Source organism: Pyrgilauda ruficollis, unplaced genomic scaffold (genome assembly GCF_017590135.1).
Source record: "Pyrgilauda ruficollis isolate IOZ18807 unplaced genomic scaffold, ASM1759013v1 scaffold25, whole genome shotgun sequence".
Classification (NCBI taxonomy): Eukaryota; Metazoa; Chordata; class Aves; order Passeriformes; family Passeridae; genus Pyrgilauda; species Pyrgilauda ruficollis.
In genome coordinates this window covers 2,565,749-2,581,671 of record NW_024523822.1, presented here as the reverse complement: position 1 = coordinate 2,581,671, position 15,923 = coordinate 2,565,749, and the positions used below count along the sequence as shown (strand labels likewise).

Genomic DNA, 15,923 nt, shown 5'->3' with positions numbered 1-15,923 from the left:
ACCACCTCAGTAGGTCACATGTCCTTTTATGGTCTCCCATGTCCTTTTATGTAATCATTCTCTAGAGAAAATGGTGAACAATTTCCTTTAGAAAGCTTTTAATAATGCCAATTGGTACATATTTTTGTATCTCTGTATTTAAAATAGCGTTACAATACTAAAATTTACTTTCTTGATTCAAGATTCTTGTTATTGTGATTTCAGTTTGATAGGCAACAAAGGCAGGATGTTGGAAACAGAAAATTTGCAGGTTTTAAGTTAATACTTCCTTGTTTAAAAGAACCAGATAAAGAGATACTGGTTTTCCAGTTCAGATACTGTGGTCTACTGAGAAGAAAACAAGACAGGTGTTACTGAAAATAGAAGGTGCAGCATTTAATTTTATCTAGAAAGAGTAATGCTGGCAGAAGGCTCCCAGAATAATCCTTGTTTTGGACTATTCTTCTCAAGTTCTTGTATTCCACCCCATCAGGGTCACCCAGAACAGGTGACTCAGGAACTCATCCACCTGGGTTTTGAATGTCTCTGGAGAGGGAGGCTATACAACCTCCCAGGGCAGCCTGTTCCTGTGCTCTGCCACCCTCAACACAAAGTTCTTCCTCGTGTTGAGGTGGAACTTCTTGTGTTTTAATTTATTGTTATTGCTCTTTTCCCACTCTCTGGACACCACTGAACAGTCTGGCATCATCCTCTTGGCACCCACTTTTGGGATATTTATATGTGTTATTGATCTTCCCTCTCAGCCTTCTCCTCTCTAGATGAAACAGGCCCAGCGCTCTCAGCCTGTTCTCACAAGATTCTTCAGTAGAGCTTGTGAAGTCACAAAAAGTTAATTTGCACACATCTATTTGTCACAAAATGCATTTGCATTCTGCAGTCTTCACAGAAAGTGAATTTTCTGCCTAAAAAAACACACTTCACTAGAAAGTGTTGTCTCAGAGTATCTGTTAGGCTTATAGTACACTAATACAGAAAAGACAGAATCCAAACCTGCTGCTGAGTCTTAGGTCAGCTCCACTGATGGTCAGTTTGTCATTTTACTGATTTGTCAGCACTTGGACGCTAACTCTTGCACCCATTTTCCTTGCCCACAAGTTCTGTCAGCTCCTGCTGGTAAAAAATGCAAGACTGATTTCTTGATTCCAGAGTCCCCCTTGGGTCCCATGGAGCAGCTGTGCTCTAAATAGCCTTTATGCTTCTCCTTCTGCACCTTGCCAAGCTGAAGTCAATCTGAAAAGAAAATTGAAGGGAAGGTTTAAAATAAAGTGGTCGTTGGAACAGTGATGTCTTAAGCTTCTGCTTCAGGGCTGCCTCTTCCTTCCCTGTTACTTTGACAACAGTGTTAGTACAAAACATTGTGTATCAATAGCCTTGTTTATCTTTTAAGCTGTTTTGCAGAGGCTGTTCTTTAGGGACTCCTTCAGAGCCACATTCTCATTGAAAAGGATGTTCTAGTCCTAAAGACTGCCTCCAGCACAAGCCTGTGTAGGAGAGTCATTTACTACTCAGAAATTATGGTTGCTGATTTGTCTCTATTGGTTCATCAATGCACTGAAGGGAATCAAATTCTATCCAATTTGTATGTGTCATCAGGATTGCTTGTTTCTATTTAACCATGATATTGTAATACTGGTGTACCAGGAATATTGATAGCTGTAATTATGCAACACCAAGGGTTGTGATAGAATGGCCATGGCAAAAAAGTATACTGTAGCCTTTCCCCATTTGACGTGTCCCTGAATGGATGATTGGCATCTTTAGTTCTGCTTAGGCAGCCAAGTGTTCACACTGGTCAGTGAGACAAACTAAGAACATCTTGGACCTCCTATGAAGCCGTGGCCCACAGTTGTACCAGAGACACCCAGATGAACTTGCAGGGGTGTTAGAGGTATCATGGTTTTTGACTCTGCAGCTTACAATTCTTAAAAACTTTTAAGATGGTCCTTTTCTAAAGATGCTGGATAAAATATAGCTGTGTTCAGGATAAGAGGGAACATCCTTTGAAGCATTAATAGCCAGTTAAAATATGCCAAAGAATAGAAATATATGATTAATATTTCTCACTGAAGAGATATCATATGGGTCCTCTATGGGTCTAAATTACAGCTTGTATTATCCAGCATATTTTTACAAGATATGAAGATGTAAGATTTGCTTACATCATGAAATATTCAGGATAATAAAAATTAAAACCAAGTGCAAACAGTGGCAGGAGACTGTGTGGTACCTAGTGTTCTTCAGCAATGTTTACGCTGTTTTCTTTTCATCACAAAACAAGGTAGTTAGCAGGAAGGGTAGAGACAAGATAAAAGAGAAAGTCAGTTTTAAATTGTTTCCTGATGAGGATTATGTAAATAGACTAGAATACTTCACACAAAGAAATATATTTCTAAAAGAGGGGGGATGATTGCGGTAATTAAGATCATGAAAGGCATGACAGAAGTGTATGTGTGCTGCTGTTATTCACTGTCTCATAATAAAAGAACTAGAACTCTGGAAAAGAACTAAAAGACATTAAATAGAATTATCATAACCCCAAAGCATGGGTTCAAATAATGACAGATTCTTGTTCCTGTTAAACTCAAAAGATACCACATTTGTCTGCAGAGTTCCTGGAAATGCAAGTCCTTGAGACTGAGAGGGAAAAGTGTTGCAATATGCTTGCCTTGTTCTTACTTCTTTTCAATCCTGACCAATTCCTCATAGTTTGACTTGTCAGGGACAGAATGATAGGGTAGGAAGACCTTTAGACTACTCAGTATGCCTGTTTTATAAGATGTTCTGCAGTTTGATAAAATAGTGTCTTCCATAAGAATTTTATTTTAGCCCTCATAAAAGGGTTTTATTTTATTTATTTATTAAATAAGAGCACATAAATATTTACCAGTTCCTCTCTAGAGACAACTGAAAACAATACATAATCTTAGTTTAAACACAGGTAAATTTTGAATTATTAATTTTTTGAAGTGGTAGTCTTTCATTACAGAATTTATTCAGAGCATAAAATATCTCTTGATTTTCATATTTATGTTTTGTGTCAAATTCTGCTGTGATGAGTTCAGGTTCAGATTGGTCTCTGTGAACAAGTGAAAGCAAAGATGTCTCTTTTCTTCACCAATGACAGGAATTATCAAGTGGTTTTTATGTGTTTTAGTGGAAGTGGGGAATAATCCTTGCCAACTATGCCAAGAAGAACAGGGAATAGGGAAAAAATGTTTATATTATATTCTTAATTAGTTGTTGCTATTAGCTATAGCTGTTAACTATTATGTTTAATAAATTTTATGTCATGCATTCTTCCCCAGCACTGAAATGCACTGCCTAGGAGAGCAGTTTGTACTCATGTAGCCACTAAAGAGTTTCAACTCTGCTGGTGTAAATACATTTTAACTCAAAAGTTAAGTTTGCCTGATGTTCAGTCCGTTTATTTGATACCTCACAGAAACTCTGTTTGCTATAAAAATAATAATTTGTGATTGATAATAGATGGTAGATGTATCAGTTGGCTTCATCACTGTCAATGAGTGGAAAGGGAAGAAAGAAGGACAACCACATACAGTGTTTTTCCTGCCAACATGCCTGTGATTACTACTTCATACACTTGTACCAGTGACAGATAAGTCTGTGCCCATTCCAAAGCTGGACATAAACACAAGTTAACTTTGATCCTGGAGTGTTTATTGGACAGAAACCTGACAAGAATTTTGGAAGAATGTGGTGCTTGCACAGCGTAATTGTAAAAAGCTAGTCAACATTTTTTTAGGCAATACAGAGTTGTGGATACCCTTTAAAGTGAAAATAAAAGCTGATATTTTAATTTTATGAAGGACAAAAGAGGAATCGTCAAAGCGCTCAAGGTGATGTGTAGAATAATAAGCACGAAAAGGTGATCATATTTTAATAAGTCCAGAACCAGACTAGCCATACCTTCTTAAAGAAGCCAGAGATGTGCAAACAGCAGAGCAAATTCAGGAGCTTTCCTGAATATACTTACTGAGTAGATAAAGTTGAATGTTTGAAATGGCATCAGAAAAAATCAGTGATAACAACCATTACACATCTAATCAAGGATTAAAGGAAGGAATTTCTAACAGTTCATAAGCATTTTCTTTTTATTTCAAATAACTTCATTCTGGTTAACTTTATAATAACCCTGCTTTGTGAAAATTTATATTTAGTGTTATGTTGAACAACTGTGAAGGCTTTTTAGACAGTTCATTCCATGAAGTCTTGGCTAGCTTCCTAAAAACTGGTTAAGTACTGTCAGCATCAGATAACTTTCAGTTCAGAAAAACTGTGCCAGCTTTCTAAAGATACAATCTTGTACTTTGGATTTTTCATTATCTGGAGGAGCATTTCTTTTGTTTGCTCAGATGGGAAATAAGAATTTTGAGCATTGATATTAGCTAAAGCTGAACATGCCTTTTTTAAAGACAGTGGCATGGGTCCAAGAAAGGTCATTCACCAGTTTCTCCAGAGAAATCATGGAACTCATGTTGCCAGATTTGCAAATGAACTGAATGTTTTGTGTAAATGCGCAGAGCCATGTCTTACAGGGGGTGTAGTGAGGCATGCCTGTTATGTGCATTCCCTCTGATCTCTGCTGTCACGCTGTCCCTCTCTTGAGAGAAGTAGAGCCGATTCAATAATTTATTTTTAAGAAAGTATTTGCATTACTATTATCTACTGTTACCACTAACACTGGCTTAAAACAATAAAGCCTTAAGCACTGAAAGAGTTTTAACAGTAGTTACAAAACTGTGCAAGGTTTTTCGTTAAGTCATCATTAGTGTTAAATATTATGTTTTGAAAAAATACAGTAATCATGCAGGTCACAAAATAAGAATCTAGAGAGAATTAAGCAGCATGCCAAGTAGCATTCACATCAAAGACAGGAAACAATATGGCATTTTTTTAATGCTATTCTCTACTTACTCAGTCATGTCTTATTTAATAAGAGATTTAATCTTATATAATAAGTTTACCTATAAATATCAATAGTGTTTGCCTCTCTGTATATTGTGAGGTAGCAGTCTGTACAAACAGAGCCTAAAGGGATGTAAGTACTTAGAGAGGGAAGAATGAAACTAGTGGGAGCCGATGCTGTCACAGCAATATGACACAAACAGGGGAAGGCTTTTGTGATGATAACTTAGCAAGAGTTGCTGACAGCTGAAATACAGTATCTGGTCATCTGGGAAGATGACAAATACAACATGATGTACAGAAATGTTCAGTGGTAAAATGTAGGAACAGCAGGAGATGAATGATGTTGATGATGAGTAAAAGATTAGATAGAATGGAAGAGAAGCAGAAAACAGATTAAAAGTAAGATGAAAACTCATTGATTTAGAATATTCAGAATACTTTTAAAAATATTTTTTCATATAGATTATTGATGCACATACCACAGAAGCAGAAGCAGCCTCAAGTTGCTGTTTGAAATTCCCTGGTTTTCATTGTCTGCATTATCATGGCAAAGAGAGAAATTGTCCACAAGTTAAATTCACTGTTAAGTTACAATTTATTTACAAGGAAATGTGAACAAAAATCATTACAACTGCCCCTCTTAAAGGCAAATGTATGAAAATTACCGTAACTGGAATTCATATGTCATCTATATACATGTACAAGTCTTACCTTTAAAATCAAAGCAAGACATTTTATGGTCTAGAATTTATGCAACCTATGCATTTAGATCTCTCTGATACGCATGAGACCATACAGCTTCATTCCTTGACATCAGTCCTCAGCTGTTACATAATATTCTGACTGTTTGGTACTTTTTGTGCTATGATTTGGGGGGGAAAAAAAAAGCAAACAGGTAATTCACCTAGTTACTTAAAAAAAGAGACCTGCTTGCTGACGATCTTCCAAAATTCCTTTAAGTCTTCCAAAGTCAAGTGACTTTTACACTGTGACATGTGGATTAATTACTCCCATTTTAGTACGTATCCTAGCAGTTAAGCTTGCCAAGTGGCTTCTATTTGTGAGTATTGATAATTATAGAATCATCACAGAAGATTATATTTTCTGTGATAATAATCACAGGCTGAGTATGTTTTCTAAGGTCATTATGCCCTCCCACAGTCCTCTCATTTCTTGATTCTGTTATTTTCAGGAAAATAAACAGCCCAAGACAGAAATTATGAGTTGTTCTATTTTTTCTTTGAATTTGTGAGAGGGACTGGACATAGTTGTTATTGAATAATTCTCATAAAATTGGTAAATATATTTCTTATTTAATAAATGAGTGAGATATTTAGTTATGCAGAATGGCCAATGTAAAATTTGTATGCATGCATTTAATATGGCTTTATAGATTTTGGCATTAATTTTCAAACTTCCTCATTTTTTCTTCCCACAATCTGCTTACTTTTCACAATATACAAGCTAACTTCATGAATTTATATTTTAATTTGTAAAAGCTGAATTATTTAGCTATAAAATAGCAAGAAGTAACTGTCTTCAGACTTTTTTTTCTTTATTTGATTAGTATTCTGAACATTGCTAACTGTTAAAGAGGTGCTATATTTTTTCTTGGAATTCAGACTAATAGTAGGAATGTGTGAAAAACTTCACTGATAAATAATTATCACTGAAATCTGACAAGCTATATTTGAATGGAATTTATTTCCACTCTAATGTAAAACTTTCAAATTTCTTTGTCAAATGGAAATAATTGTAATTGTGATGGAATGTAATTTACAGTGTTTCACAGAGGAAAAAATTCAAATGACAAGTTGTCACTCTGTCCTTAAAGGCCTGAGAGATGTTAATTTAAGGGATTGTACGTAAATGATCCAAAGAACTGATAAATTCAAATATGGCTTTTATGAATTGATTTGTAGTTAATAACCTTAAAATCTGGGTTTATTTTGTTTACACACCTCTGTAGAAAAACTCTGAGATTAGCTACCAAAAAAATTGTACTTATAATTTTGAAAATAATATGGGAAGTTAGAGCTGTATGAAATAAATATTTTTAAGAACTGTCATTGTCATTGGAACCTCTATTAATTGTTTTGGTTGGGGTTTTTTATCCTTTCCATTTTGTATATTTCTGTTCATTTTGTTATATTCTCTTCTCAGATCCATGAAGGATTTATAAAGTTTTAAAAGAGGGGAGACTATTCTTAGATATAAATGCCAATAGTTTTGCTAATACCAGGCAGCAAGAAGCATTGTTTGCCTGGTGCTTGATTCTGTAGGACTGAAGTGTTTACAAGCCTTTTGTTTTGACAAATGATATGCACATCAGTGACACTTCCACATTTTGGGATTTCTGCATAGTTTTGTCTGTAGCATGTTGTTCTTCTTTTCATGTTAAATGCCTTATGAAAGTCACAAAGCAGACATCTAGCTGTAACAGTGGTTCTCAACTCTGCCTTATGGAAAGGAATGTCTCTTACGGAATCAAGTCTTGTGTCCCATATGAAAGGCTTCATGGCATTTTCAGATTTTCACAGTAACTGATCGCTTATCTAGACTCTTTCAGATAGGGATCTTTGACACCTTTAAAAAGCAGTTTCTGTGTGTTCCTCACTAAATTGCCTGCATGCAAATGGTTTGTTCATGTGCAGAGGCTGTCTGCATCATATGCACAGTGACTTCAATAAATCACATTTTAAGCATATACAAATGACTGCTTAAACACAATTTACCTCTCTGAGACAGTGATAGAATTTAACACTTAAACCAAAAGCTCAGCAAAAGTCTATAACTGGTAAGGCAGACAACATAGTGAATGTAAAAATGGTTTCAGGACAGGAAAGTACATTTTTACACCTTAAGTACATTTTACATCCAGGTTTTCTAGAGCCCAACAGCTATCAGAAAGTAGGACTTGGATTTTGGGGATGGAAAAGAAAAGGAGAGATGTTTAGGCTATCATGTAAGTTTAGTCTTGGGTATAAGGTGCTGGCAGCCAGTGAGGGCCCAAAGGTAAAATCAGAAGGGCAAGAGCAGTGGAATATGCAAAGAAAGGAGAGAGAAAGTGGGAGGAAGATAAGAGCAGGATAGTGAGGGAGGTTTGGAAAGATGATTTTGCTGTGGAAAAGGCCTTGGAAGGTGATAGTAGAAGTTTTAACATGGGAAAGCTGAAAATTCTGGTATGCATCCTGGAGAAAGAAAAATTTGTAATTTGATATGTCTCTCTCTAGAAAAAAAGACTTCTGAGACAATGGGTGTGTGGAGCTGAAATACTGAGGCAAGAGGGTGCTGAGATTCAAGCTTCTCATGCAGCAGAAGTGGATCCCTGGATCTGAGAAGGATTGTAGTTTTATTGAATGGCCTTAGTTTGGGGAAGGAACTGGATATTTTGGGAACTTGAGTTTCAGTGGAGAGCTTGAGACTGAATTAGAGCTTGGGGCATGAGATGAGAGGTTAATGGGACATGCCTGCAGTCATTCACACAGAATAAATGCTGGTCTCTCATAAACCTTTCTAGCAATATATGATTTTTCTTTCTTGGAAATACAAATCTCACAGCTCATCTTAACTAGCAAATCTTGCAATGTAGCTATTACATTAGCATATAATGCCTCTTGATGTGCGTATGGGAGATAGCTGGCATTTATACAAGAGGTTTGGGATGATACCTCATTTGTCAAAGCGTGAAAGCAACATAAAAACACCTGTATACTTGAAAATTATAGAATACTTGGAAATTTTGCTCTTTTCTCCATGCTGTCATCAAGTCTGCAGGTGACAACAAATTGGTAGACTCAGTGGTGGGGCTGCTATTCAGAGAGAACAAGAAGTTGGAGAAATGCAGAACAACTAACAGTTCTTTTGATCCGTGACCTAGAGGAAGCAACAGAATACATTTTCATCAGGCCTGCAGAGAACAGCAAAGTTAAGGACAGGTTGATAAGACTCAGCACAGGGCTTCCATTCAGAGATACCTTGACAAGCTGTAGAAATGTTCTGGAAGAACTCTAAAATTCAACAAGGACAAATGCTGAGACCTGCACCTGGGAAGGAAGAGCCGTTGGCAATGAGATAGGTTGGGCACTGAAAGCCTGGGAACAGATCTCTGGAAAGAGCCTGGGCATCCTGATGGAGCGCAAGCTGTGGGTGAGCTGGAAGTGTGCCCTGGCAGTGAAAAATGCCAGCAGCATCCTGGGCTTTGTGAACAGGAGTATGATGTATGAAAACCTGCAGGTGAAGCTTTTATCTCCTACTGCTCAACACACCACATCTAAAATCCTGCAGTTTTGCCTTCCTCCCTTGTACAGGGAAGACAGAAGTAGACTGGAGCAGGTTTATCAGAGCGCTCAGGTTTCGCTCGGATGCTCAGAGGCCTGGAGAACCTGACCTGGAAGGAGAGGCTGAGAGAACTGGCTTCTTCAGTCAGGGAAAGGGTAGGCTTTGGGGAAGATCTCCTGTCAACCTTGTCATACCTATAAGGAGACCACCAAGAGGACAGACCACCTGTTCACAGTGGTGCGTGGCAAGAGGATGAACATTAAGGCGTATGGAAAGTTCAGATTGCAAGTAAGGAAAACACTTCCACTGTGAGGACAGTCAGGTGGTGGAGGAGGTGTACACAGAGGCATTATGCATATCCATAATGCATAATATTCACTGTAACATGCTGTAAATTAGCTATTGCCATTTAAAAAAAAAGATATTTGGATAATACTGGGGTTAATTTTTTGAAAACATTTCATGCACAGCCACAGTAAAAAGGTGAGCAGGAATCATAACAAAATGTTATGTCGTTGTCTAGATTTGTGGCGATCCCACTACTCAAATTTAGCATACAAATTTTAGATTACATCATCTCAGAGAAAAATAAAGGAGGGTAAAGCATAATGTGGAAAGGATAGTGTGAAGTTTTGAAACTTTTTCCATACAAAGGAAATTCAAAAGTTCTTTTGTTTGGAAAGCATATTAGAGAAAACAGATACAAGAGATCTGTAAAATTATGAATGGCATAAAGATGTTGTAGGAAAGATTATTCACTGTCTCTCAGAGGTATTCTTGCATTAGCAATTATATCAGCTATAACAGAGCACAAAAATTGATGCTGTGAGGTCAGATGTCCACATTTGCATGTGTGGCAACTTGCAGTCCCAAGGGCTAAATGCCCATTAGTGGTTGAAGCATATTACTGGAACACTTCTGAGCTCTTAGAGCTCATCTTCTTTTTCTAGTTTTACCTGAAAGGAAAACAATTTATTTACTCCAAAACTACTCCTCCAAGGCACACAAAGTGCAGTAAATGGAGTCAATGTGAGATCAGATTCAGAAGCATGCAGAGACACATGCAATGCTGTTTTAACACATTGTTCTGGAAGCAGCTTCCAAAGATCTAGCACACTAAGCTGCCAGGTGCTGCAAGGGCACACATGGGAAGGTCTCAGTCTGTACTGGCATTTTTTCTCACAGTCTTTCAATAGCTCTTTTTATCCACTGCAGAAAGAAGAGACTCTGCCAAAATTATGTACTTTGGTATATCTGAAAACCTCAGAACACTTGTTCATACATAATTTAATTTTACATGAGAACTTATAAGGTAAATTGTTATTGTAGCTTGCATATTATTCATTTGGGGACATTTTTAGAGTAAAATTTTCTATCTGATACCTTCTGTTTTCAAGTTTAAAAAAATTAGGTCAATTTATAAAATTGGGGAATATATTGATATTTTTGTAGTTTTGTGTTTTGCTAGTACTTCAGCAGAAGGTTGCAAAGTGCAACAGTTGTGCCTACTGAAAATCCTTTTTGGTTTGCACACTTTGGTGCATATAAAAGTGTGATTTGCACACAACATTGTTTTTATTATCTAGTAACAGATTCCCACTAACAGTCTGCCAGACTCTACCAGCACTGTCCATGCATATTCATGTGATTTGAGCAGAGGTTCTTGTTCAGAGTGTAGCAACACAGGCATGTGCAAGAAAGTTAAATAAAATACTTTTTTTCATGTACCTTTTTTAATGCACATGCTTGTGCATTAATTATTTGGGGACTGTATTATTTGGAGATTGGAATAATGTATAATAGGGGTTTTTTTTAATAAGTAGAAAATTACATTAGAAGGTGTTTGATGCTCCCTCAGGTCTTCTGTTGCATAATTCAAACCCTTTACTCCATGCTGCTGTTCAGTTTTTGAGGAACTATACAGCTCTCAGCTTTTATCTGCAGATGGTTAAGAAATGTGGTTTACTTCCACTCTAGCTGGAGATACAGACGGTATTTTTCTTCTCAGAATTTATTGAAGAATACAGAATGCATCATAAAAATTGCTTCATTACGTGAAAACAGAGCAAAAATCCAGAGTACAACTGTGCTTTATCAGAACAAGACAGATTTTGCCTTTGCACCACAGCTCCCAGGCTCTTTTTTGTGCCACAGCCTACTGTTTGAAACAGCTGCACAGACTCTTCTCTAACCTCATGTCTTGACGTAGGGAAGAAGTATGCTTCTACAGTACCTCTCTTGCTACATGGAGAAGTCTGGGGGACAATGAAGAGGATAGACTTGGCAGGACCCAGGCCATCATGGGGACACAGGATTTTTACTTCCACTTGACTTGTTTGCATCTGCCTATATATTTTTAAGGTGTTACCAGCATACAAACAGTGATTTAAAAATTAAATTTTGACCTGGTATGCATTATATTAAATATAATGAACATCATATTAAAGCAAGCACAATTTATTTAGAAGGTTTATTTATTTTAATTTATCTTTGAAAAAGAATCTCAGATTCTAGTAAAAAGGAATTCAAATGTGTATCAGCTGTTGAACTATGTATGTACAGATCTAGATATTTTTGATTACTGTGGAATTCAGATGAGTAGACTTGGGGAACACAGTTTAATTAACTACTGAAGAGATTCATTACAGCATATGGAGCCTTTCAGTTCTAGATCACTGAGTCAAACTCAGTGAAAGAAGGCACCAAAACAGAGGTGTTCATAGATCTGGATAACATAAGCAGATATCATTACTTTATTTTGATAGAGAATTCCAAATCCAAACAAACAAATGTATTGTTTTCTAGACATGGAACACAGAGTTAGTTTTTAAGGAACCCAGTATTACTTTTTAAATCTTACAAAATCAATTCCAAAGATAGCTTCTTGTCCGACAAAGTGATGAAACTTAGCAGTGAGGTGTGAGATTTCCTGCTTCTATTTGTCTTTTTGATAACTGGAGGAAGGGGTGTTAACTTTTTCTGCTAGTCAGTCTGGTTCCTTTTAGAAAGATTTTTATCTCCTAGTCTGTTTTTCAGCAGGTTTTCGAAGGCGCTCAAACACTGTAACAAGGAGGCATTTCCCACATGCTGCTCACAGGATGGACTACATGGACTTCGAGGATGATAGCCGTGGATGGCGGTTTGATATGGACATGGTGATCATCTACATTTATTCAGTCAACTGGATAATAGGATTTATTGTTTTCTGTTTCCTTTGTTATTTCTTTTTCCCTCTTTAGGCTGTAGAAATAACAGTTAAGGAAAATTATAGTCATGTGAACAGAAAAATTGTGAATAGAAAAATATTGAAAAAAGGTAAAATGTTTGATACTGAATTTTTATCATTCAGAATTGGAATAGACTGCATCAAGCATGCTGTGAAGCTGTTCTTCTATGTGTGACAAAGTACTTCAGTTTGGTTACAAATGTAATGTGAAATCCACATCATATTTCGTTCGGTGGGAGTTTTGCCTTTGGGAGATTTTGATGGGAAAAGAATTTACTCCTAATTTATAAAATGATTACTCTGTAGAAGTACTCCCAGTTTTTAGGGGAGGTGTACTACAAAAGAATGTAATCTGTAGAGTCATTTAGGGGTTTGACTCTGTGTTGACACACTTCACTCACTCATTGTTGCTTCAATTCCTCATACATAAAAGCAATAAAGATGCTTCCCATCTTTACTCAGATCTTTTGGGAGGAGGAAAAGTGCTGTACCATGCATTATATAGACATTAGTCAGAGCTATTTCAGTGCCATGATCCGAATCCTGGAAAAATTTGACAACCGATAGACCTGTCAGCATTCCACTGTGATATTTTGAGCCTATTAACCAAAAAGAAAAATTACACTGCAGTGTGCTGCCAGTTCATCTTTTCAGCAAATAGCAATCAAAAGGAATCAACTAACAGCCACAAGTTCTGCAAAATAAGAAGACCATTGTTGTGCAGATTCCCAGTCTAGCACTGTACCTTTTTTACCCATTCAGATGAGTGTGTTTGGATCCAGCAAGACTAACGGAGGGCAAGCAGCAGGCCTGCTGGCTATGATGCTGTGAGACATTGACCCAAATAAATACTGGAGACAGATGCATTCTTCTCTGTAAGAAATCAGTATCACTATTAAATTGCTGTAAAAATTGAGGATACTTTTAAATGTGGGCTCTCCAGGAGTTTATGTCTCATGTGAGAGTACATAAGAGGGCACAGTATTTATTTGCACCTTTCTTTTGAAGCTATTCTAAAGCACTTTATAGTTAGTTATTCTATGTATAGATTGATGAATTACAGTACCAAACTGCAGCCAGTTCAACAATCATTCCAGACTTGCTGCTTTACACAGTATTTTCAAATGAAAGTGGAAGAGCATCTATCAAATTATAGTAAAAGATACTAGAAATGAGTGTGAGAATCAGGTTCTGAAGAATGGCACAAGGTAGTTTAGGGCTTTACTTTTCAGGGAGGTACAAGGAAGTACAAGGACGTTTTTATTTCTAGTGGCATGACTGTTCAAAGTACACTGTACTTTCACTAAAAAAGCATGTGAGTGTAGGTATATTGTCCCTCTCATATCAGAATTTGTGTGGGAGACCTGTGGTTTTTCAGTGGGTGGTGTACTCCCCTGTTCTAGCAGAGAACAAGGAGAAATATGTTGTGGAAGGTGCCATCTGCCAAATGTGATAGAATGAAATCAGAGTTTTATTAAGCATGGTCTTATATTCCTTTACTGGAGCAGCTCCAGCATGGTCAGCCTCTTATAGGCTGGGAAGAGATCAGGACCAGAAATATTCACTTAATCTGAAAATCAGCAGTAAATCGACTACTAATATTTTATTTTCTAACGGGCTGCATAAAACAATCTTTTTGAGAACATATGAGTAGAATTAAAAATTACAAGTATAACTACACTGATTAAACTAAATAATCTGTCATCTTTTTTAATATATGCAAATTTAAAGAGATGTAAGGACTGAAATTCACCATCACCACATACTCGTGGCTTTGACAAAAAATACATTTTTGTATAAGAATAATCCACTCAGTTACTTTGTCTCTGCCTAAAAGTGACTGGCTGTATTATTAGTGCCACTAAGCATAATGTTTTAAAAGCTTTAAGGCTGTAATAAAACATTTGGTGGAAGTATTTTAAAAACTAGAGGGTATAAGTCATAGGCTCCTGTTTGGCTACATGCAGATGTGTGGGTGTGTATGCTAAAATATTATCAATAAATTTAAACAGTTCTCTCATATATGCCAGGACTGCCATTCTAACTGCAATTTTTGTTTGCCTCTGTAAATTTCTGAAATTACTGCTCATGTCAGAAAAGGGAGGGACCAACTCCCTGTTAACACAAAATTGCTTCTACCTTTCAATCTCAAAAAACCTAAAATAAAAAAATACATTAAGTGACATAGTCTAAAATCCCAGTAATAATGTTATTTAATTTTTTTTAACTAGTATATCTGGTAAAGCAATATCCTTCAGTAAATATTCAAAAATATATTGGGACTTAAGAAATGTAATATAGAAGCTAACTAGTTATATAAGAAAAAGTTACATCATTTTTAATATCATGTTACCATGGTTTTATTTGGAAAAGGACCACAAAGAAGAGTAAAAATACAATCTAATAGTGGCTTCTTTTGTACATTTTCAACAAGAATTGATGACTGACAGAGACATTTTTCTAAAGTTAGTAGGACTCACAATTTTGCAGGACATTCCTAGTTGTTTAACTCTACCTTTCTTCAAGGCCTAAACTGTTTCTTGAGCAATATTGTTTTATTTTATATGGATTATTATTAATTCCAGAGGGAGATTATTCTTAAATTATTAAAAATGTACATTATGAAGACTACTCCAGCTCTGAGAGATTGATCCTGATCCTCTGTAGGAAAATACCTAAGAGGTACAGAGTGGAGATGCACATTTTTTGTCGTATGTTGGGGTTTTTTGAGATACATACTTTTGTAAAAATGCAGAAACAGTTTAAAGGCTCAAATTTGGTTTTCCGTGAAGTCTGCTGCAAAATGCTGTTAATGTCTCTTGGAGCAAGAGCAGGTCCTTTGTAGGCTATTTACTGGTTAAATTGATCCTGATCAGCAAGCTTGTATTTCTTAACTACCATAGTATTAAAATGTTTACAATAAAATTTGAGTTGTTTTTAATATTTTGCAGTCATTTCTCTAGATTTTGCTTGGTGGAATTTTTTTTTCATTCATTGTATTCTGTGATATCTCTTTTGTTTCTGCTTGGGGAGGAGCAAAGGTTTGCTGATTTTTTCATTACTGGGATTAACTTTTTTCATATTAGCAGCCTTTTATTTGTTTCATTACTTTCCAGGCAGCTTTTGTCAGAAATCATCTGTGGGCATGGTCTGGATCTTAACATATTCTGATAATGAAGAATTCTCAGTACTGGTGCTGTTAGTCAAGACCATTTAGCTGTTGAAGACAGCAGAAATGCAAGACAAGACTTAGGTATCACTTTTACAGGCAAAGGACCTTCATGCCTACTCAGAAGTGTGTGAGCTTTTTTGTCAACCAGTGGGTATGTTTGTAGCTCAGCTACCTGCCAAAGGTTCAGTCATCTTGCTTCTCTCATGAGACAATTCTAAAAAAAAAATCCCAAAAAATAGCTGCTCAGGGAGAAGTTGCTGTGAAGCACAACAGAGTTTTTTATGTCTTGTGCCTGCCTACAGAAGCTCAGATCCA

At 36.4% G+C, this 15,923-nt stretch overlaps 1 protein-coding gene across 1 annotated transcript in view; it reads left to right on the top strand.

Moving 5' to 3' along the window:
• The window catches only part of RNF180 (ring finger protein 180), a 61,637-nt gene extending 45,984 nt beyond the window's left edge, over positions 1–15,653 (top strand). Inside the window, exons 6-7 of the mRNA XM_041470783.1 lie at positions 12,247–12,368; positions 15,546–15,653. Of these exons, the coding sequence (XP_041326717.1) occupies positions 12,247–12,368; positions 15,546–15,653 (230 nt within the window). The remainder of the gene's footprint in view (positions 1–12,246; positions 12,369–15,545) is intronic.
• Positions 15,654–15,923: the final 270 nt, after the last annotated feature.